The sequence below is a fragment of the Daucus carota genome, chromosome 5, assembly GCF_001625215.2.
Source record: "Daucus carota subsp. sativus chromosome 5, DH1 v3.0, whole genome shotgun sequence".
Taxonomy (NCBI): Eukaryota; Viridiplantae; Streptophyta; class Magnoliopsida; order Apiales; family Apiaceae; genus Daucus; species Daucus carota.
The window spans coordinates 44496421-44520781 of NC_030385.2; the positions used below are offsets into that span (position 1 = coordinate 44496421).

The following is a 24361-nucleotide window of genomic DNA, read 5'->3' on the forward strand; positions in this document are numbered from 1 at the left end:
ATCGCTGGATTGTAAAAAAAACAGTGATGGATGACATAATCGTAACGTAAAAATAATTGAACACGCCTGATGAGTGATAACTGATATGCCAGGTTAGAACCTAAGTTGACAAGGCTCAAGTCGAAACATGACTAGCTAGCTAACGTCTGCACCTGGATGTGCATTGAATGCAGATAGGCGGCTTAGCTATGCCGATACAGATTGTACTATTTGAACAATTAAGCTCTGCACCCATACTCGTCATCTTTGCTCGATTCTCAATGATCTTTTCGCCATTTTTTCCCTGCTACTAGCTACTCTTACTATCCAGGGAAGGGATAGTGTTATTGTCCATTGTTTAATAAGCTTCGTTGGGTTCCTTGCCGGAATTTCTGGGCTGCTTACCCATATTAGCCCGACGACAGTATAAACTTAGCTTCCTTCCCAATCAACCTCTTCCTCTACGGTAAATTAGTACTCCCTCCGTCCTCTTTGAGTTCTAATGTTGCGGCACGTACTTTAATCTTTCTCTGTAATATAGTTTTATAATTTTTACTTTTCTGAACAAAAATTTTATATTTAAATATTTATTCATAAAATACATAATTTTAAATTAAGTTTTAAATTATATTTTATAAAAACATTAAAGTGAGTGTCAAATAGTGAATATATAAAACTAAATGAGAAAGAATTGGGAGTGGAAGTATGAAATATTTTTAGCATGGCTTGTTAATTTATTTATTTTATGTCATTCGGCATCCGTTTGACGTCATATGTAATTAACTTCGGCCTTTAATGTAGTATCATCAATGACTTAACTGATGTGATTAATTGCTGTCAAGTGGTTCAGACTTTCAGTTAAGAGTCCTGCTTCTGATTATGTGCTTGCAGCTGGTTTATCCGCCAGGTGTCAAACAAGCTTTTAGCTTATTTCAGAGTATCTTGAGTCCGATTAAGATCGGAATGATGATGACAATCACATTTGTCCTTCTAATTATAGTTGGCTCAACTGAAAGTTTTTAATATGGATTATTAAATTTTATTATGTAAAGTTTAACTGTGATGATACTGATTTTAGGAACGGCATATGTTGATTTTTCGGGAAGTCATTGCAATACTTTTAAATTTAAGTATTTGAAAAAAGTAGAAGTCGTGACTCGGGAGACAAAAGATAGTGAGAGCGTTTGGATAAATTTAAAAAAAAATTAGTTCTTACTTAAAATAAAACAATGGACTAGAAGTGAGAATTAAATAGTTAATAAAGTATTTGAAAAAAAAAACAGAATCTCTGAGAGAGAATTTAACATTTTTAGCTTTTTAAAAATGTTTCTACTTATTTAAACAAACGGGTGAAAAAAAATAGAAGCGCAATATAACTTCTGACTTCCACTAAACAAACATGGTAGTATTCTCAACTTCTTATAGGTATTCCTTGAATTTGTGTATAAATGATACGAATAAATATTTCAGGTTAAGCACCCGTTAAATATTTTAAATTTCTGAAATGACGGTTTAACCATCATCCAAACAATTTCACCCTTCCTCTTCTTAGTTCGTAAGAAATGTTTTATATATTATTTTGAAATCCAAGTCGTTCTACTGCCCTTGGATTTCACTAAAATAAAATTATTGGAGTTCAATTATCGTAACTAATTTCAGCTGGAATAAAATTATCTTAATATTCAAGCTCGATTCATTTCCTTGCAATTTAAACACAACTATGTCTCAAATATTTTCTCGAATTCGAAACTAAAAAACCGTTCAACTCGAATGATTCTCCAACCCTACCAACACACTTTTATAACTGTTAATTTCTCCAGCAAAAAGAAAATAAAAAAGAAAAAAGCTCCCCAACGCAGAATGGCAGTCAGTTAAAGTGGTGAGCAGAGAGCATATATGTCCCTAACACCTGCCCAAAGACGCATATACGTATATGCTCGATGTTATTGTAGTTTGGAATATTAGCTACAGATGAAAGAGAAAAAAGTGAAAAAGAAGAAGAAAGGTGAGAGATGGAAGAAGAAGAACAACAAGAGTCGTCACCTAGAGCACAGCCTTTAAAATCTCGTCACGCTGTTCGATGGCTCTTTTTATTTTTATTATTTTTTTATTAGCAGTAACTGTGGGACGAAATTAAATAATTGTGTAGTGGATTCGAGATTTTGACAAGAAGGTACGGTTCCGTTAGAATACAAGAGGAAGGTTACAAATTGAAAAGATGACGCCCGTTTGACGATGAGGGCGAAGCAAAATTAAAATCACCTTCTGCACCTCTTCTTTCTTCTTTTTCTTAATTATTCTATTCCGGTCATTTCTATCAGTTGGTTTTCGTGTAGTGCACAGTAAATTATTAAGGTGGAAATATCTGCCGATATTGCCCTTGATTTGTACTGTGTGAGCTGCACAGTATTAACGTGTTTGATCTTTAGTCACTGTGCAAATAATGGCTTCATTTCTAAGTTCTGTGCATTCTGTATACCTGAAATTTGTATATTTGGTCATTTTAGATAATTGATTTTAATCGAGATAAAAAATTTCAGTTACGTTATATATTGTGAGTATTCATTATAATATAGCTAAAGTGTTTGTTGAAATATAACCTAAGATCCGATTGAGTCCATCCTCGAACATCTTAAAATTTTGTATGAATTCTGGGGAGGTCTAAAATTCGACTTTACCAAAATTTTAGATGGGTTGATTTCTTATAGTATCTTCAGCTATCGGCTCGTTGGTAAGACAAGAGCTTCAAGCCTGATTTTTGATACAAATACAATATTAGAACTTTCTAATGAGCGGAGACGGGTATTATGTCGTTTAGATTTTATGGTTCTTATCGCATGTATAATTTAGTTTTTCTAGTGTTTTTGTAAATTTTTTTGGGCATGTAATTGAATTCGAGGCATTGTGCGCAAATTTAAAGGATATTAACAATCGTCATAACTTAAAAGATTTAGAAAAAAATTTGCGCGAAAGAAAGGAACAAAACGAAACACTTTATTCATGCAAAAAACGCTGTTGAACGTCCTTTGATATACGTATATTCACACACAGGAAGACTGAAAACGAGAGGGGCAAAACGATAAGTATAGTGCAGGGGGTTTGATAAAAGCAGATGCGATTTAAAATACGAATGAAAAATTGATCCTTTTGATAAACAAAAAGGAGAGCGGGGAAATAGGCAAACAAGCGTTTTCTCAAAAAGAGACAAAAAGGCAAGAAAGGGTTGCAGTGTCAATTTCACTCCCCGGTCTTAAATAAACCACCACTCTCGTGCTCTTGTGCGTGTGCGGAGCCAAGTGAAACCCAAAAAATTAAATAAATTTGTCACGGGATTGTCTTGAAAGGCCCTTATTTCACAGTCCTAGACAGACAGACACATATTCTCCTCTCTCTACATATTACCCCTCAGATTCCCTTGTTCTCGTCAATTTTTATTATCTTACTCTCTCCACTCTTAGGGCTACTTAGCCTACTAACACTCATCTACAAACATAAGGTTGTTTTGTTTTTCATTCTTGGTGGTTTTTGAGTAATGGCGCTGATGCTTGATGAGTGTGAGAGCATTTTGCTCTCTTTGGACTCGCATAAGTCTGTCCCGGCTCCGTTTCTTACGAAGACTTATCAGCTCGTTGATGACCCGGCCACGGACCATATCGTCTCGTGGGGTGAAGATGATAGTACCTTCGTTGTGTGGCGGCCCCCCGAGTTCGCCCGAGACCTCCTCCCGAATTACTTCAAGCATAACAACTTCTCGAGCTTCGTTCGTCAGCTCAACACCTATGTAAGTCGGATACTTTTGGCCGAGTCCTTGAGTAAAACTTTAAATAATTTTTTTAACTGAGTCGGACTTTGGCCCGAATTAGTATTTATTGGTTCGGACACTTTAATCATACTGATGTTGTGTTTTTTATTTTTTGATAATTAAAGTTATGTGCCTTACAAATTAATATATGTTCTAATACATTTCGGGATGATTTGTTGGGCAGGGTTTTAGAAAGATTGTACCGGACAGATGGGAGTTTGCGAATGAATTCTTCAAGAAAGGAGAGAAGCATTTACTCTGCGAGATCCACCGCAGAAAAACATCTCAGCCGCAACAAATGTCTCTAAACCACCACCACCAGTCCCCAATGGGGATTCACCACCCCGGCTTCTTCTCCTACCCGAACCGTCTCAGCATTTCTCCCACCGACTCCGACGAGCAGGCCAACAACTGGTCATGCGAGTCTCCGCAGCCTCTCTCGTCCCCTAACGGAGCCGCAGCACCGAACATATACAACACCTCCGTCATGGCCTTATCCGAAGACAACGAGAGGCTCCGAAGGAACAATAACATGCTAATGTCCGAGCTAGCTCATATGCGAAAGCTCTACAATGACATTATCTATTTCGTTCAGAACCATGTTAAGCCTGTGGCGCCTAGCAATTCTTACCCTCCTTCTCTCATTTTACCAAATGGCTTAGCCCCCTCAGGCGTTGCGATGAGCGGTAACGGATCGGGGGTGCAACAAAAGAGTATGAACCAGCACTTTAATATCGGGTATCATAATCAACAATATAATCATCAGACGAATAATATGACGAAACAAGGTGGTAATGAAGGAGCCAAGCTATTCGGCGTGCCACTTCAGTGCTCGAAGAAAAGATCGTTACACCCGGAGTTCTTGGGGAGCATGGGAATGAGCACAAACAAGCCAAGATTGGTGTTGGAGAAAGATGATTTAGGGTTGAATCTTATGCCCCCTTCACCATGTTAATTACTTAAGCTTGCTTTCTTTTTGTTCTTAGTTACACCCATTTAAGAAATCTCATGAGCTTTTAATTTAGCTGTCGCTTGTTGAATAATTAATCTTCAATATTTTTATTGTGTTCCTTCTGCGTATCTTTGATGGGATGTTGCCATGTTGGTGTGTGCTTCTGCATTGTAATTTATCTAGTAATGTATATATTGAAGTTTTGGGGAACTTGAGGATGAATATATGAAGCTTAACCTAGACTATATTTAATTATATTGTATTATTGATCAATTATAATTATGAGTTAGAGTTGGATGAGTAAAAAAGAGTTGAATATCTTGGCGCTCCTGGTCATCTGTTCCTTCTTATTTTCTTTATTTGTGGAGGATATTATATGGTCCCAGTGATGTTTCGGTTGCATTCATTAATGAAGAGATCCAAATATTGTCCTTTTTCAGTTTCACAGTGGATGAAACTCACAAGGGTTTTGTTTCATCACACACCTGCTTGTTCCATGCCAAAGTTTCTCTGGGTCCTTTTAAGGCAACGCATTAATGACTCTGTGTGCACCATTACATATACATTTTGAATATGCTCCCTATATATGCCAAGAAATTTAGTGGTACTCCAGTAAGTACTTGTTCGTCTTTTAATTTCAGACGATTCCTCAAATTAATATATGCTAGCTAGCTAGTACTACTACCATTGACTCTCTCTCTGAGGGGAGAGAGACTCTTTCCCTGTGGAGAGAGATGGAGGGAGGAAGGGAGTGAGAGAGAGAGAGAGATGAGATGAGAGACGGAGAGAGAGAGGGAGAGGGAGAGGGAGAGGGGGAGAGAGAGAGAGAGAGAGATGAGAGAGGGAGAGAGAGCAGCTGACATCCACTGATATACAATTCTTTTCAGAGATAGATAAATAAGAAGCTCATAATTGTGGTATAATAAGCATTATTTTCACCAAGGAAAGGAAGGGCATCATCATAGGTTGTGATTAAGGTTAGAATCTCAATTTTCTCGTGAAAATGAACAAATAGTACTAATGAGTGGTCACCCAAAGTCAAGAAAGAAACACACACAGATGCAAAACAAAAAGATAGGTAAATAATACTCCATGATATGCATGTATATGTAATAATAATAGACTGAGTAAAAATATGTGGGTTCGGTGTTATAGAAACGTTCCTATCAAACCTTACCTTCTATGCACTTGTTGCTTCTCAGAAAACCTCTGCCTTTCCTACTTTAAGTATCTCATATCTATCTCTCTTCAATCCCCTCCTCCTTTCCCCTCTCCTCAAATAGTGACATTTCTTACTGTAGGAAAGAGAGTGTCCATTTTGGCTGGTTTAATGTTTCTTATTGTTTTGACTGTACATTTCTTATTGTTTTGACTGTACATTGACCATATATTTCTAAAATATTTGCAAACCTCAGTTATTTAACTATAATTCTTGAAAATAAATTTTATTTTATAAGTAAATTTTAGTTTTAATACGATTTAAAATGATTTTAACATCCGGAGTTGATTCATACAAAACCAACTCGTTACTGAAATTAGCACCCGTATATAATTTGCCTTTCGTAATTCGCTCTATCAGAGTTTCGAATTAATAGTTTTTTTGGAATTATCAGAAGATCGGTAATTGTTCATAAATTTTACTCCCTCCTTCCCATATTAATAGTCCACTTTGTCAAGAAAAAATTTCCCATATTATTTGTCCATTTTCTTTGTCCAATACAAATTATAACAAGTTTCAATGTTAACATTTACTAGTTCACACAATTTTCATTATTTACAATGCAAACTATGTTGACTTTTAACCAAAATGAATGAAAACTTGGTAGTATATTTGTATAACCAATGCATGACAATGATAACAACATATCACATTTAATACTTCTTAATTTGTGTGATTTGTGCAAAGTGAACAATTAAAATGGGAAGGAGGGAGTATTTGAAGTTGAGACGAGTCACGTGGAGGAAGCATGTGCAGTGCAGCAGAAGGATAGATATATTGTTCAGGAGAAGAAAATGATAAAAGATACTGAGTGTCTGTGTTCGCTTATTTTTGAAATATTATACGGAAAGGTATAAACATATATACTTTGAATAAGGCTTGATTTGCTTAGTTTATGTCTTCCCAAGCTCACTTTATTGACATTTATATAAATCGTAGAAGAAAACTTTATTGACAATTTTTAACTTTATCATAAATTAGCGTGCATCTGGATGCATGGTAAAAACTAAAAATAAATACCTAAGTAAAAGTTATTGGAACCAACCTCTGCTTTAGTAGAAGGTGCGGAGCTTTTTCTAGTAATCTAATTTTTCCAGATTTCAAGTATTCTTTTTAGTTGGGATTCGAAATTCACACTTTTGTGTATATATTTACTTGCTTTGTGTTATGTTCGGCTAGTTTTTACACCTATAATTCAATAATAACTACTCCCTCTGTTTTTTTTATATGACGCTTTGACTTTTGGCACACATTTTTAAGTGCTTTGACCGGTTAGTGAAAAATATTATTTTTTGAATTTTCTTTTTTTGAATAAAAATTTTGATTATATATTATTATTCAGAAAAAGAAATTTTGAAAAATAATATTTTTAACTACCCGGTCAAAGCACTTAAAAGTGTGTGCCAAAAGTCAAAGCGTCATATAAAAAAAAACAGAGGGAGTATCTTAATATAACCTCTTAGTGTATAAAAAAAAATATATACTATTTACTATCATATTTAAACATATTACTATATTACTTCAATTAAAATAATATGTTTTTGTTTACAATCGTTTATAGTAAAATGTGAAATTTATAAAAATCAGTTTCAAAAAGTAATATAAAAAATAGAAACACCTATATTTTGTATGCATGAGGATCGTGAGCTGGTGCAACAGTTTTGATGTTTTTTTTATTTTTTTTGTCATAACATTTTGATGTTCATTTAATAGATACAACAGATACTTGTAATATTCTCTAAACCCAGCAGAAATGTGGTACCATGTCGCTAACAGTCTTCAAGTTCATTTAACACATACTTATAAATGTACTCAAAATAAACATACTTATCTCGTATAAATAATATAAGTTTTATAAGATCATCTCTAGAACTCTCGTCTTTATAAAAAATTAGTTTGTCCTATCCCAAACATTCAAAACTTCCTGAATTCGTAAGTTAGATAAATACATATTCATTCATAAAATTCTTCCCAGAGTTCGAAAAATAGATAAAATCATACATAAAAGTTTGCATAAAATCATTTGGCGAAAAAAAAAAGTTGGCATAAAATCAAATGTCCAAACCTTTATCAACTAAATTTCACGTGTCATAAACCATATTCGGCAATAACAAAGCATATTTTGTTAATAGAATAAGAACCAATTTGTTTTACTTTTGCGGTATATTATATTTTCTATGAAAATCAAATAATTCTGGAAAAAAATTGAAGTCAAATCATTATAAAATTTGTTCAATAATTGTTATAATTTTGTGGTTTAAAACATATTTAATACTCCAATATAATTAATATACATAAAAAAATTATATTTAAATCCATTTTTACAAACCCAATTTATATAAAATTCTGTTATAACCTATATATTTAAAATATATTAATCTGAATAAATTAATAATTTCGCAAAATAGATATAAAAAATTACCAGTACATCCTACCGCATATAACAAGAGTGTTGAAGTAATACAAATATTTCAGTAAAACGGATATTTTGCAAATATCAAATCCAACGCACTGATCAGAAGAAAACGAGGTACACCAAATATAAGAATCGGCCCCAATACCTCTCAAAAAAATCAAAAATTGGGCCAATAAGATGGCCATAACTGAACATGACTTATTCAAAAAAATCAAAAATTGGGCCCAATAAAATTGGACCTGGACGTAACTGAAGCTTCATGGGAGGATTGCATTACAAGTCAGTTTTCTCAATTCAAAGCTTGAGGACAAGCTTTTTGTTAAGGAGAGGCGTTTGTCAAGGAAGTTAGTTGTTAGGAGTTAGTTCAATGTGGAGGGAAAAACAGTTATAAGCAGTCCACTACTCTGTAATAGGAAATCTATCTGATTTGTGAACAATTCTCTTTACTGTAATTCTGTTTGTTCCCCAACTCTCTCTGTACTTACATTCTTTAGTGTGAATACTACTCCCTCTGTCCCCCTCATTTGTTTACAGTTTTTTCACACTGCTCGACACGCATTTTAATGCGCATATAAAACATAGTTCTATAGCTTATTTTTAAATTTTTTCTTTTTTGTATAAAAATTTAAACATCAAATTTTTATACAGAAGAAAAAAAAGTTCAAAATAATTTACCGAACTACGTTTTACGAGAGCATTAAAATGCGTGCCGAGCCCCCGTCCCCCAATGTAAACAAATGAGGGGGACGGAGGGAGTATCTTTTTGCATAACAAAAACTTGGTGTAGTTTTAAGACCAGTCCAACGGGCCAAGATGTACAATTCGGGCATAGTTAAAAACATTCGGCCTGTTCTTGAAAAGAATAATTTGGTGTGTTCTATATTGAAGTACAGAATGATGGAGTACATCTGATACATTCTCATTTAAACATCTATATTTTGTTTTAATTTCTTTTCATGAATGATGTGATAAATAAATATTTGATTTTAATTAAATAATTTAAGTAATTACAGGGGTTGATTATTATTAATGTAAATGTAATTAATCAAACATTATCTACTAAAATTTGAGAACAATTTGGAAACAATTTTTAATATAGCATTCTTGGTTTCAAATAAGAAATTCAAATGCCTCAAATCTAAGGCGTTTGAATTGAGGTTGAGAATGGAAATTGGGAATAACAATGGGAATGATATGGTAACCCAAGAGACAGGAAGAGTATGATTTAACCACCTAAAAGGATTGGAGTTGCCATTCCATAGCACCAAATAACTAATCCAAACACTTGTTATGAGATTAAGGTTCCGATTCCCATTAACCGGGCTCATTAACCATGAACCAAACACTCTGAAACAAATTTTACATTTTTCTTCATACCATAAGTAACGGGGTTTATATAACAAATTACTAATCACATATTATAATATTGTATATAACAAATAGTTAATTTTATTTGAGCGTTAATTCATTTGACCTTAAAAAGATTATTATTATATAATGTTACACTTTTTCCCCTCCCAATTAAGTATACCGAAGCTTTATAATCCTCTGGCGGCCTAAAAGAAAGCACCAAAGGTATAGGTCGGGGGTTGTTTTGTGCTTTGACATCATGCCGATAATTTTTTTTGGACTTTTGCAGCGAGTTAAATATTCTAGAAATTTTATTCTCGGTGACTGAAAATTTTAATTGTTAAACAAACACCTCTTCTTATCAATGGAGGGAACATTTATATATAATATATCGTACAAGACAATAATTCACTAAACAATATTATTTGTTTAATATCTAAATTATTTATTTAGTGAGCATGTCGGCATCAACAATAACACGATTGAGTAATATGTTTCTAAGATATACTTACATTTTTGTACAGATATTCACCTTTTCAAAGTCTGAACACACTTAATTAAGGTGGTGTTTGGCTACAGCTTTTAAGCCGACTTCTGGGCTTATAAGTTGGAAGCACTTATTTCGTACTGTTTGTGTAATAAGTCAAGAAGCACATATAAAAAGCTAGGAATGCTAGCTTTTGTTTCAGGACTTCTGCTTATTTGCCAAACACTTTAATCACTTATAAGTCTTGTCTGACTTCAAACTTCTACTCCACTTATTTATTTTAAGCAAGAAGCACTTATTTTAAGCTCAGCCAAACGGCCCCTAAATGTCTTTCATTTTCACTGGTCAATTCTTTGACAACTGATCGGAGAATTTGTATTTCTTTTTAATATAAAATATAAAATATACCAAAAACTAATGATTGAAATCTCTCTTGAGCCTGTGCCAGTCATGGAATCAATTTATAATCGACTAGTATTACAATATATTACAGAAAGATTTAGGTTTAATTTGAAGGAACTCTGAGATATTTGCTCATATTCTAGCGGAATACTAAGTTATAGGCTTTAGATTAAGTTTGTTATCAGTCTTGTAACATCATTATGAATCTTCATGGAAGCATATTTAAGTTAATTAAATTAGTTAATATACAAGATCAATCTTCTTGTCTGTGTTAAGTCGGATATATTTTTCGAGCAAAAGCATTTTGTAAGTTATTTTGCTAATTATATATGATCTTCAATATTTTACTTACAGGATATTGATAATTTTGAATTTTGTATTGATCAAATAAATATATTTATGATGATATATAAAATAATATATTTTTCTTGATGAACATACCTACTCTGAAAAGTCTTTGATGAAGTAACGGTTTTAAAAAAACTTGATTGGAATAAAAAAATATAAACATTTTGAACTCATGGCTTCCCCGTTTGATTGTCTCGTCCCGGCTAGTTACCGATTCAAAGTCAATGACTATTTTGTTCTGAAATATTTTACCGAAGAAACTATCATGTATTCAACTCAGATCACGACCACTAAAATAATTCAATGGATAAAATTGAGTTATCAATTGAAATTTAATCCCAAAATAACTATATATAGGAATTAGGTGTCGAATTCGTATCACGTATTTTGATTGACGGGTATAATGAATATGTTGATTTAAATTATTTAACTTATTAAATTTAGTTAGTTTAATGGCAAATTTAAACTATATATTTTTCAGTCATTAACAATTTTATATTAAATGCTTAAATAAAATTGTATAAATATAGATGCATATAATTTATGAGTTTTAGTTTTCATTATCAAAAATCACGCGTGACTTTAAAATAAATACTCTATCCGTTTTAGAATATTAATTGTTTTTATCAAATTCACATATATTAAGTAAATATTAAATAGTTATTTTGTTTTTGATTATACAGTTAAGTTAATCTGAACATTATTCAGAAAAACATGCTTTTTATTTATTTCAAGTAGAGGGTAAAAATTTAGTATAAAATCTCGTGCTTCCATAAATTCATTATATACCTCAAATTTCCTAGCATAAAATTTACTTGGGATCATATAAAAATGATAATTATAAAGATATAATTTAAAAAATATTTGCAATAAACCAAGAGTAGAACACGTTTTCCAGAAAATTTTATTCTTACGAGGAGTATGCAGGTATTTCAAGCAGAAAGACAGTAGGTCTGTAGATCGATACCCCGTACTCAGCAAATGAAGTTGGACTTGAGATTACATTTGTCTTATTTTAAGCTCATTTATAACTTCGTACATGTAACGCAATATATAACTTACAGTTCTTTTATTATTTGCGGCACACCAATTAGCCAAACTGAAATAATCAAATTATACATAAACCCTAGCTAGTTTGTTGACAGATCTGATCTACACGACTTGAGCGACTAATATCATTGTACTGCAATAATATTACATTAAAACTTCCACAGAAATCAAATAAATGTAACCTTACAAGCTATCGGAGTTAACCACAGCCACTTGATTGCGGAAAGACCCGCAACCCTTTAAGTCTTTAGCTCAAAACTTATTGTTATACCAATATATCCCTTTGTTCTGTTGATCTTCCTCAACGTAGACACAATCACTTATGGTGTTCCAAATTGACTTATAGAATGGGGTGAAATCATACTGATAGTACTCGCCCAATATTGGCTTAAATGCTTTGGTGGCTTCTACCGCATGGTAATGTGGCATTTTCGGGAAGAGATGGTGCGCTACATGAGTATTCGGCTGCTGATGAAACACCGTGTTGAGAAATCCGAAATCTCTATCGATGGTAGCCATGGATCCCTTTAGCCATTCCCACTCGGAGTGATCATAGTAAGGTACGAGAGGGTTCGTGTGTTGAAGTACGGCCACTATGATAAGCATAGCATTTGTGAATAGGTATGGACCTCCGTAGATGAAAGCGACCCATGCGAACCCTTTTAGCAAAGCAAGTTTGTACAGTGCAAAGATGACGGCCAAACACCCAGCATCGGAAAGCAGGACATGAGCGCGTTGCTTGTATGAAAACATTGGACTATACGGATCAAAATGGGAGGCGAATCGATCGTAAATTCGACCACGGAAGTTGACAAGAAGGTATAGAGGCACGGCAACAACTAGAACAGCACCAACAACAAAGAATTTCGCCACAGGGTTTTTGAGGTATCTGAACATCAAGGGAACTTGGGACTTGAGCAGTGGGATATCAAATTCCTCTTCTTCTAGGGATCCAGTTCTCGAGTGATGGCGATGGTGGCTGTACTTAAATGAAAAGTAAGGAAACAGAACGACAGAGTGGGTGATGAATCCGACTGTGTCGTCGAGCCATTGGTACTCACTGAAAGCGTTGTGTCCGCATTCGTGACCTATGACCCAAAATCGGGCTAGTATACAGCCTTGAAGCAATGAATATATGATCCCAGAAGTAACAAGATAGAGTTTAGAAGACTGAATCAATTCAGAGGTTAAGATATAGTTTGCGGCGATGTGGTAAAGAGAGAATAAGATGACGACATCTAAGACAAGGTATGACAAAGAGCGAATCGCCGAACGCTCAAAACAGTGAGGCGGAACTGCTTTCTTAACATCACTTAAAGTGAATGGAGGTTTAACGTAAGGAGATCTTGATGTTCTTTTGATGGCAGTGTTCAACTTTTGCTCCATGTTTCTGCAAGGATTCAGAATTAATTAGCTTCTAAACACTTGAAAATTAAATACAGTTAACATACAATTTAGAGATACAAGAATAGTTTACCTTGCTCCAGTGCCTTGACTTGCGAATCTTAATTGTTGTGGCAATTGTGTACAAAATGGCTGGTATATATAGGCACTTCGCACTTTCAAATCCCCAGCCGGTCAAAGCCCCCTTTATCCTAGTTGAAATATTAGGAGTGCCATGTTCTAGATGTCCTCGTAAGAATAAAAAACAATAATCAATACATAAAATTATTTTCTCTAATATTTAACTTCCAAATGGCATTTCTTTATGCAAGTAAAATGTGTCCTATTATGAGGTGGCCAATCATATTTTAGTCCTTGGTTTTCTACTGTTGAAACTTGAAAGTATACATACACAGGCGGCTTTTCACTCACGTAAGAGAGTAGGAGAACCTACTTACAACTATACAAGCGAAACGTAATTTTAATTTATGTGTTTATATATTTTTCGAAAAGTAATAATTTATATTGTATAAATATTTTAATAATATAATAATAAATTGATTGTGTACGTAATTGTAAAGTTTAATTTTCAAAAATGAAAAAGAAACGGAAAAAAATTAAAATTTGTAATTTTTAAGATTCTGACTTATAAATCAAAATATAATTTATAATTTTTTTATTGCACAAATACTACGTACGAATGAGCTTAATACAGAAACTCGAGAAATAATCAATACCCAAGTATACATGTAAAACATACATGTAGTATCATTTACATGTGATTGATATAAAATAGGCTCAATTATATCCTATAAGAAACAAGGTTAAGATTTATTTTATTTAAAAACAACAGACGCCTCTATGATTAACGGAATATTTGAGGGACTCGTTTCCTCGAAGGCAAGATAGAATTAAATATTCAAGCCATCACTTATATGCCGAATACCCACAGCATATGTGTGGAACAACGGACCGAGACAGATGTGCATCACGTTTTATATGGTTAAATTATCTGCACGCATATAAATTATCTTAAATTAAGTGTAGCATGTGTTGTTTTAGACTTAAAAGAACAACAAATCACAAGGATCACGGTATACGAACTACACTAAATGTAAAATACTTGTCATCTATTTTAAGCCTAGCTAATAGACCCTATCTTTCGACTGGTCTCACGTAATCCTATGATAGTCATAACTGGCAACGGTAATTTAATGATATTGGAATACAGATTAGATAGAAAAATAATATATATATATATATATATATATATATATATAGGAGGAAGATCCTAAGAAAACCTAGCTTATCAAGAAAACCGAGAAACCCACTTAATCACCGTTGATTTTATAATCATAATATATATTTTAATTTATCAAAAGATCAATCAAATCTAATTCATAAGGGATATTATGGTAATATTCTACATATATTTAATGCATTCAATCAGTAATATATTTAATGCATTTAATCAGTACATTCAATAAAGATTTGCAATTAATTGATTTCCTTTTTTATATTATTCATATCTCAATCAATCAATCAGTATTAAATTTGAATTTCAAATTTCAAAAGATTCACCCTGCTAAAAACTGATCGAATATCTTAGAGAATCTTGTTTATATATTTTGCGTTATCTTGTGTATGATAATAAATCTCTTACCATTGTTATAACGGACCATCTAATAATTTTTTTTATTACGGTCTTTTAAGTGTTTTACTAATAAATATAATATTTTCCTAAGATTCTCTTAAGTGCTCTATTAATTTAAAATAATTTTTTTCTCAGGATTCTTTCAAGTGTTTTACTCAGTTAAATATATTTACGATTTTTTAAGATTCTTTTAAGTGTTTTACTAATTTAAATTGAATATTTAAAATAATTTTTTTCTAAGATTCTTTCAAGTGTTTTACTCATTTAAATCTATTTAAGATTTTTCTGAGATTCTTTTAAGTGTTTTACTAATTTAAATTGAATATTTTTTTAAGATTTTCATAAGTTTTTTACTAATTTAAAAATATTTAAGATTTTTCAAGATTCTCTTAAGTGTTTTATTGATTTAAAATTATTTAAGATTTTCTATGATTCTCTTAAGTGCTCTAATAATTTAAAATAAATTTTTTTCTAAGATTTTCTAAGATTCTTTTAAGTGTTCTAATTGGAATCTTGAAATGTTATAATATTAATATTACATATTAATTAAAAATTGCATACAATGACTTAAGTTCTTTAATTATCTTTTTCTTTAAATATAAAATTTAAATATTGAAACAATACTTTAGAGAACCCTCATTTGAAAAATATTTGAACGGATATCGTAAAGAATCTAGTAGGTGTATAAGTGAACATCTACTAGAATCTCAACATACTGTTATGAGATTGATGATGTAAGTAAAATTATAACTAAATTGGAAGTTGTTATGTGTTCGGTTTGTTGATGATATATGATTTATTATGTGCACTTTTTAAATAAATCATAATTTAAATTAACACATTTTATTTAATTAAGTGATAAGTATTAAGATTCTAATAATTAATATTAAAAATTTATAAAAAAATTGTATACAATGATTTAAGTTCTTTAATTATTTTTTACTTTTAATATAAAATTTAAATATTGAAAAAACATTTTGAAGAACCTTCATTTGAAAAATATTTGAACGGGTATTATAAGAAATCTCTTCATTTACTATATATTATAATAGTTGTTTTAATTCAACTTTGTAAATAAATTTTTTAAAAATTCTACCTTATATTATTCTATTATATTTGAGCGAATATTTTAAAGTAATATAAATTTATTATAATATCAGTTTAAAGATTCTACTATATATTATTCTACAAATTTGAGTGAATGTTTATTGGACTCTCATGATATTATAATATGTTAATTCAATTAAGTGTTCAAGTGTATTTTAATATTTGTTATTTTGTTATACAAGCGAACATTTTAAAGAATCTCCATATCAAAAAATGGTATCTTTAATAAAATCATAATCTAATTATACTTTCTAATATATCATAAAACTAATTAGTAATTAAATGTTAATTTAATCGTTGAGCAAAAAATTTGATAATGAAATATTTTAGAGTGATGTATAGATGAACATCTACTAGAATCTCAATATTCAATTCAACATACTATAATGAGATTGATTTAAGTAAAATTATAACTACACTTGAAGTTATTAGGTGTTCGTTTGTCGATCATATATGATTTTATTATGTGTTCTTTTTAAACTATTCAATCAACTAAATTTCAAAAAATTTAATTTTAAACACCTAACATAATCGTAAGAAATGTATTATTAGAAACATATTTTTTATAATCAAGTAGAATGAATTTAAAAAAAAAAACATAACGTTAATGGTATAGCGGCACCTTGTATATATGAATTTTATCAGAAAAAAAGAATGTGCAAAGAGAGAACTTCTTTCAAAAAATCACAAAGAACACACTCAAATAAGGAACATCTACTACAAACTAACAAAGAATACAAATATAAATTCTCCATTATTGGAGAAAATAAAAAAAATCTAAACAAAACTAGACAAATAAATCAAATCAGACCCCCGCCTCTACCAAACAAAACTTACCAACAAATAAAGGAATTCTTAGAATATGTACTGGAACCTTGTGTTGTTCTGTAAAACAACTCTGATTAGAATACTGAACATAATATTGATTAGAATTCTTACAAAGATCTAAACTGAATGCATTAGTAATGAACACCAACTGAAGCATGTGCGAAATACAACTATACACACAATATCAACTTCAACAATCAACTATACTATAATGAATCTCTTATAGAACACTAACCAAACAAGGAGAATCTTCAAACTTAAGAATATGACATAATCTTCAAATTGAGATAAGGTGTTCTGGATCCCTGATTAGAATATTGGTGAGGACAATAAGAAAGTTCAATCTAAATTTCAAGCCAACATCCGTATACTCTCTATTGTAAGAATTCTCAAACATTAACTCCCCGTTCGGCAAACCAAGTACATTCTAGACATCATCTTCTTAAAAGTTTATAATATTCTCACCAATTGAAATTGTTGAATCGATTGGTTTGTACGACTTTGGAATCGAAAAACTCAGAAGTTGAGGGTATTCCATGATGTTGAAAAGTAGAAGCTTTTCGAATCCGATTTCCACAACCCATTGTCTTTTGTGCATCGGAAAGATTCCCCACGATTCTCTTTTAAGAAAATAGGTTTTACTCGTACCAACAAATGACCGGTGTTCTTATGGAGATTCTTCTCCGCCATTATATCTCTGAAAAGGATTATATGGTTCTAGAGATTATACAAAAGTCATAACAGATAAATTTTATGAAAAAGTTTTAAGATCCATGAGGAGGATACGTGGTACAAACCTTCAAACGATGAATCATGGTATTTTCAACCACGGCGGTCTCTTTCTTACAATTGCAGAGATTCTTATTAGAGGATAATATATGTATGTAATGATTCTAGATTATTTGTGTGCTTTGATTGGATTTTATTAGATGCCAAAAATAGAAGATTTTTAATTAATCAATGACAGATTCTTTACAATTTTGCCCCGTGTGTGTTAGATTATAGATATATTTGATTGATTTTAATTTTAGAAATAGTTATATATGAGAAAAATAATCAACGGTATCTAAGAGGGTTCCTCGGTTTTCTTGATAAGAGAGTTTTCTCTGGAACCTCACTCATATATATATATATATATATATATATATATATATATATATATATATATATATATATATATATATATATATATATATATATATATATATATATATATATATATATATATATATATATATATATATATATATATATATGGGTCAGGTTCCAGACAGAACCGCTTAAACTTAGAACCTTAGAACCACATTAATAGTCATTAAATGAAAGTAATTTTAATGTATGAAATTAAACATATGAATTGTTTTAATATGGTACATATTTAAATATACATGCCTTCAATTAATGCACATTCTTAATTTATATTTGATCATTTTGCAATAAAAATACATTCAATATTTAATTCACATATCTCAGTAAAATACAAAGAGTTCGAATGTGTATGTTTTGATATCTTATTATTATTTATATGTACTGCTACAGAATTTTGTATTTTGTAATATTATATGAGCTAGATATGTACTGTACCAGAATATCGTGTTGTATAATATTATATAAGCTAGATATGTACTGCAGCAGAATCTTGTGTTTTGTAATATATTTTAGTTAGATATGTACTACAACATAATCTTGTTTTTTGTAATATTACATGTACTGCAGCAGAATCTTGTGTTTTGTAATATATTTTAGTTAGATATGTACTGCAACAACATCTCATTTTTGTAATATTACATGTATTGCAACAGAATCTCGTGTTTTACAATATTATATTATTAAAATTGATTGAGAATCACAAGTTGTAGATTTGATTTGCATTTATAACAAAGTGCATATATATTAACTGATTATTATAATGAGTAGGTAGCATTTAATGATTATTATGATTTGTAATAATGATTTACATATAAGATAAGGTATATTAAATAGTATTAAGTTGTAATTAATATAATATAGCTAGGCACATCATGACCATTGAATTCATATTGATCTAATGGATGTGTGTGGTCCTAAGTTCTAATTTTAATATTGGTTCTAATTTGAACCTCACCCATATATATATATATATATATATATATATATATATATATATATATATATATATATATATATATATATATAATATTAGAAGTCCACTTACTTAAGAATTATAATTTTCGCTCTATTATTAGTATTTGGTTTAGCTTAGTCTTTTGAAATGAACAGTTCATTCTTTTAAAAATGATATAGCACTCATGAATTAGCTGAAATATTATATACTTGTTGGGCCGCGCAACACCCGTCAACTCCGCATTAGTATGATATTGTCCGCTCTGGGCCGTGGCCAAGCCCGCACGGATTTGCTTTCGGGCTCCTCCCAAAAGGTCTCATACTAATGGAGTTCTTTGGCTGCTTATATTCAAGATAAATCTTCTATATCTTTCCGATGTGGGACTTGGGTTGAACCCACTCAACAATCTCCCCTCAATCCAAGAACCACCAATCTTGTGACCCTTATACCGCCGCTCCTCATCGGTTCCTCATCTTGCGGGACACGCCGTCCGACCACCTTTGTCGGAAAGACTTTCGACACAAGCCGTCCAAGACCTCCAATCGCAGTTCTGGAGAGCCTCCCCCACATGACACAACTACAGCCCGCAACCCCGGGATCAACTTATGAACCTCGCTCTGATACCACTTGTTGGGCCGCGCAACACCCATTAACTCCGCATTAGTATGATATTGTCCGCTTTGGGCTGTGGCCAAACCCGCACGGATTTGCTTTCGGGCTCCTCCCAAAAAGCCTCATACTAATGGAGTTCTTTGGCTGCTTATATTCAAGATAAATCTTCTATATCTTTCCGATGTGGCACTTGGGTTGAACCCACTCAACAATAATTCTCTTTCGCATTAATTTTCAATCTCGTATCCTTTTACTTCATTGTCGTTTTTCATTTCAACTGGTGATCTCAAATATATGTGATTCAGAAATAAATAATAGTCAGTATATAGTATTGCTTTTCCTAAACCGTTCTAAATACTTGCACATTTTTTCAACATTATAATCATTATTTTTTATCATGCTTGCTTTGCTTTCTAGAATGTCGAATGTAAGGTAACGTGACAGTCTAGTACTATCGAATGTCACGAACAACAATCGAGAGCGCAAGGACTTGACGATATGACCAATATTATAAGATGTCCGCCACGTTCAGTTGCTTGACGAGAACTGAATATATATTTTAAATAAATCCGTTTTTCTTTGTTTATGACTGAATTATTGCAGTATTCTTTTAGACGACAGAGGCCCATAAACTTGACTTGGACCGTTCAAATTAACTATAAGATTCAAGAGATATTCTTGATATACTCCCTCTGTCCCTCTCATTTCTTTACGGTTATTTTGGGATGTCCCTCTCATTTCTTTACGTTATTATAAATAATAAGTTTTTCTCATCATTACACCCACTATCTTCCTCTACTATCTCATATTTAACAATAAAAACTACTATTACACCCACTACTTTCCTCCATTATCTCAAATCTATTATTAAATATTGATAGGTCCCACCACTTTACCCACTTTTCATCTAACTTTACTCATTTTTTATACATTGTCTTGGTCTCCGTGTTTTCCTCCAATGTAAACAATTGAAGGGGACGGAGGGAGTATATAAATAATTATATACTCTACGAATTTTGTTTTTTATAACATGATTTAAACAACATGTTACTATCGAATGACATGAACAACTGTATAAAATGCAGGACTTCCAAAATTGAACGACTTTTTTGTCAAGTCAACAATTGAAGGGTTATTTCTATCATTAAATAATAAATCCAAAAGATTATGTGGGTGTTTGGCAAACTCAACTTATTGCTTATTTGGAAGAGAAGTTGTTTCAACTTATTTATGTAGTGTTTGGCAAACACGTCGAAGTACTTAAAATGGGGCTTAAAAGCCCCGAAAAAAAAGCTAGGAAACCTAGCTTTTTTTGGGTTTGAAGCTTATTATAGCAAAATAAGTCACGAGTATCCAAACACTTTTAATAACTTAAAAGTTCAAACCAACTTTTCACTTATAATACACTTCTTTACTTTAAGCAATAAGTCACTTCTTTTAAGTTTAGCCAAACGGCCCCTATAACGCATCCATTGAAAGTCTGCATAGTGCATACACTTTTTTATCCGTTAAGTAACAAAACTTCACAATTTAAATAATAAAATATTATCTGCTCAAAATTTATCGGTCAGCCATTCAAAGTTAATTTCACAACCAAGTAACGTAAGTAATCGTCCTCACTATTTACAAACACTCAGCTGAGACATTCCCAGATCCGGTAAAATTGTCCTGATTCGAGAAGCACACATGAAATATATGATTTTAAAAATCGTGTTTATAATCGAATCAAATAATTAGAAAATTTGTGACAAAATATATATTTTGAAAATTAATTAATTAATCCTGTCAATATGATTTGAAACAATATCTTACCCAACATGTCTATAGAATTGCAGGACAACTTAGAGCATCTCTATATTCAGCTAAATTTGATTCATAGAATTAAGACATTCCGTTTTAATGATATATTGATTGAGTATATTTTAAAATTAATATATTATTAATATTTTAAATTATTATAAATAAAATATTTCATTTCAATATGGTAATAATCGACATGAAACTTTCATACTCATTTCTTACAAATATGTAGATATTCGACAAATATAACCAATATTCGAAAGTTGATTATATTTATCGACAAGAAGAATGTACATTGGAGCTGAATTTTTTTATACATAATCTCTATATTTTTTATTTATACCATGTATTAGTGATTTTTAATGAAGGATTCTACGTGATTCAAGATGTTCTTAAGTGGTTGTGCGGTATTCCTACACACACACATAACTGATTTTTTTTTTTTTTTTTTTTTTTTTTTTTTTTGAAAATGAGAATAAATCTCAACGAGAATCGGCAATTCACCGTAATAATTCTTTCATTCAAGAAAGCTTATTATCTAACCGTCGGACATGCAAGATGACCGGGGAAATTTAGACAATAAAACTTTAATGTCCGAAAAGAAAACCGGCCTTCTTCCAAGAATCCTGAAAATAAAGGAGAAACAAAAGAATATAAGTCGATATATTTAACAGATTACATCAAAATATTCCCACAATCATGATAACTCATGATTGAGACAATTAAGCTCTTAATTAAGGCATCATAATAAAATATTAATATCCTTAATTAAGACACAATTAACGCCCTCAAATAAGGCCCAATTAACGCCCTCAATAAATAGGCACAATTTACGCCCTCAATAATTGAGGCACAATTTACGCCCTCAATAAAGAGGCATAATTAACGAGGCACAATTACCGCCCTCAATTAAGACACAATCAACGCACTTTCCTTTCTGAAACCGGATCCGGATCCCGTTCTGAAACCGCCGTCACCGCCACCATCGGCCACCACCACTATGCTATCAATCAAGGTGCCTCGTCGTATGCGAAGCGAACAACGAAGCGTATCACATGTAACATGAAAAATCGCCAAAAACACCAAAAACCAAACGAAACACAGGGATTAAACAAACAAACAAATACACACAAACAAATAAGATTAAAATCAACACCTTTCGTAATTCCACTCAAAATCGGCTATATGAATATTGATATGGATAAAAATAGAGAAGCAGAAGGAGAAATGAAAAGCAGAGAATGAATGAAGAAATTAAAGAACTAACCTTCTGCATAAATTGTATGGTTAAAATAGAGGAAGAAGCATGGCGATTCGTGTCACCATCTTTTACAGGTAGAGAGAGTCCTTCACGGTGTCCATTTGTGCTTCCTTCTGCCATCGCTCTTGTTTCTCTTTGTTAAATTTAGATGTATTCGCCCTTGATAAGGGTAAAATGATCCAAAAGTCTCAGTTGCTCAGATGATTATATTTTTTCCGGTAGCAGTTGTTAATTACCAAGTTCACGTATATAAGCACACTGATATACTATAGAACATGTAAATATACATTCTTTTATGCATTAAGAGCAGATCATGTACGAGAATTGCTTAGTAGAGAGTTGTTTAAATTAACACCGACACACAAGGGGATTCTATATTGATCATATGCGTAATGATGCTATTATTTACAAATAACCACGAGGTAAGCTCCTTTCTCTCTTCTTAGAAATTGTTGTCTTTCTTTTTGCGATGTGATATTTCAACCAAATTACGAACATTGTTGGGCTATTGAGCACACAAGGAAAGTAAAGCATTTTGGAAAAAATATGATACTACTTCCAAAAGCACTTAAACAAGGAAAAAAGAACTTTTTTCACACATAACTGATTTGTTTGACAATTAGAGCATTTTCAATTGGGTTAGTTAAAATTGGTTGGCTAAATGAGATATATAAGATATTGTGTAAAATTAAAATTTGTTGAACCCATAAAACATTATACTTCAATGATAATGGCTGTATTGATTAGTTATATTTTGAAAATAGTATATTAATAATATTTTAGATTGTTATAAATAAAATATATCACTTCAATTTCGTTATAAAATGGATTTTTGTAAAAAATTTCTCATAGTTCTGTAGAGATTGGACAAATATAACCAATTATAAAGAGATTGATAATATTCATAGATAAAGAAAATGTTTGAGTGGTTTCAACCCAAGTCTCACGTCGGAAAGATAAAGAAGATTTTTCTTTAATATAATCAGTTAAAGAGCTCTATTGAGAGGCCTTTTTAAAGGAGCTCGAAAGCAAATCTGTGCGGGTTTGGCAACGGCTCAGAGGCACAATATCATATTAATGCGGAGTTAACAGGTGCAATATCATATTAATGCGGAGTTAACAGGTGCTGCGCGACCCAACAAGTGGTATGCGGGCAAGGTTAAGAAGTTGAGCCTGGAATTTATTTTATTTTTATGATTTATTCGACAATCGTCAGATTTGACATTCAAATGATTAGCTCATCAAATATTTATTTATTTATTTATTATTATTATTATTATTATTCTGATAATTTAAAAATCATTTATATAATAAAAACATTCAAACTAATAATATAAATTATACAATTATCATATTAAACAATTATAAGACATATTTGGTTATTTTAACTTTAGGCTTTAGCCAAACCTGCTCTATGACTGACATCCATGAAAGATATACATGTAGCAAACAAAATCACATCATCCTCACATTCATCTGCTCCGATCTCCGGATGAATTACATTTTTCTTGATTTAAGTATATATTATTCCCTCCACCCCTCATTTGTTTACATTGAGGGACGGGAGCTCGGTACGCATTTTAATACTCTCTTAAAACGTAGTTAGA

At 31.6% G+C, this 24361-nt stretch overlaps 2 protein-coding genes across 2 annotated transcripts; one reads left to right on the forward strand and one right to left on the reverse strand.

Annotated features, from left to right (window-relative positions):
- The first annotated feature begins 3284 nt into the window (after window positions 1–3284).
- LOC108220913 (heat stress transcription factor B-4) lies at window positions 3285–4851 on the forward strand. Its single transcript, XM_017394801.2, has 2 exons — window positions 3285–3760; window positions 3966–4851. Exons 1-2 carry the CDS (start codon window positions 3512–3514, stop codon window positions 4734–4736), a joined length of 1020 nt encoding a protein of 339 aa, XP_017250290.1. The 5' UTR covers window positions 3285–3511; the 3' UTR covers window positions 4737–4851.
- Window positions 4852–12007: 7156 nt separating this feature from the next.
- On the reverse strand, window positions 12008–13619 carry LOC108221065 (delta(12)-fatty-acid desaturase FAD2-like). The gene is made up of 2 exons (XM_017394966.2): window positions 13483–13619; window positions 12008–13395 (listed from the first exon to the last, which is right to left on the reverse strand). Exon 2 carries the CDS (start codon window positions 13389–13391, stop codon window positions 12258–12260), a length of 1134 nt encoding a protein of 377 aa, XP_017250455.2. The 5' UTR covers window positions 13392–13395; window positions 13483–13619; the 3' UTR covers window positions 12008–12257.
- Window positions 13620–24361: the final 10742 nt, after the last annotated feature.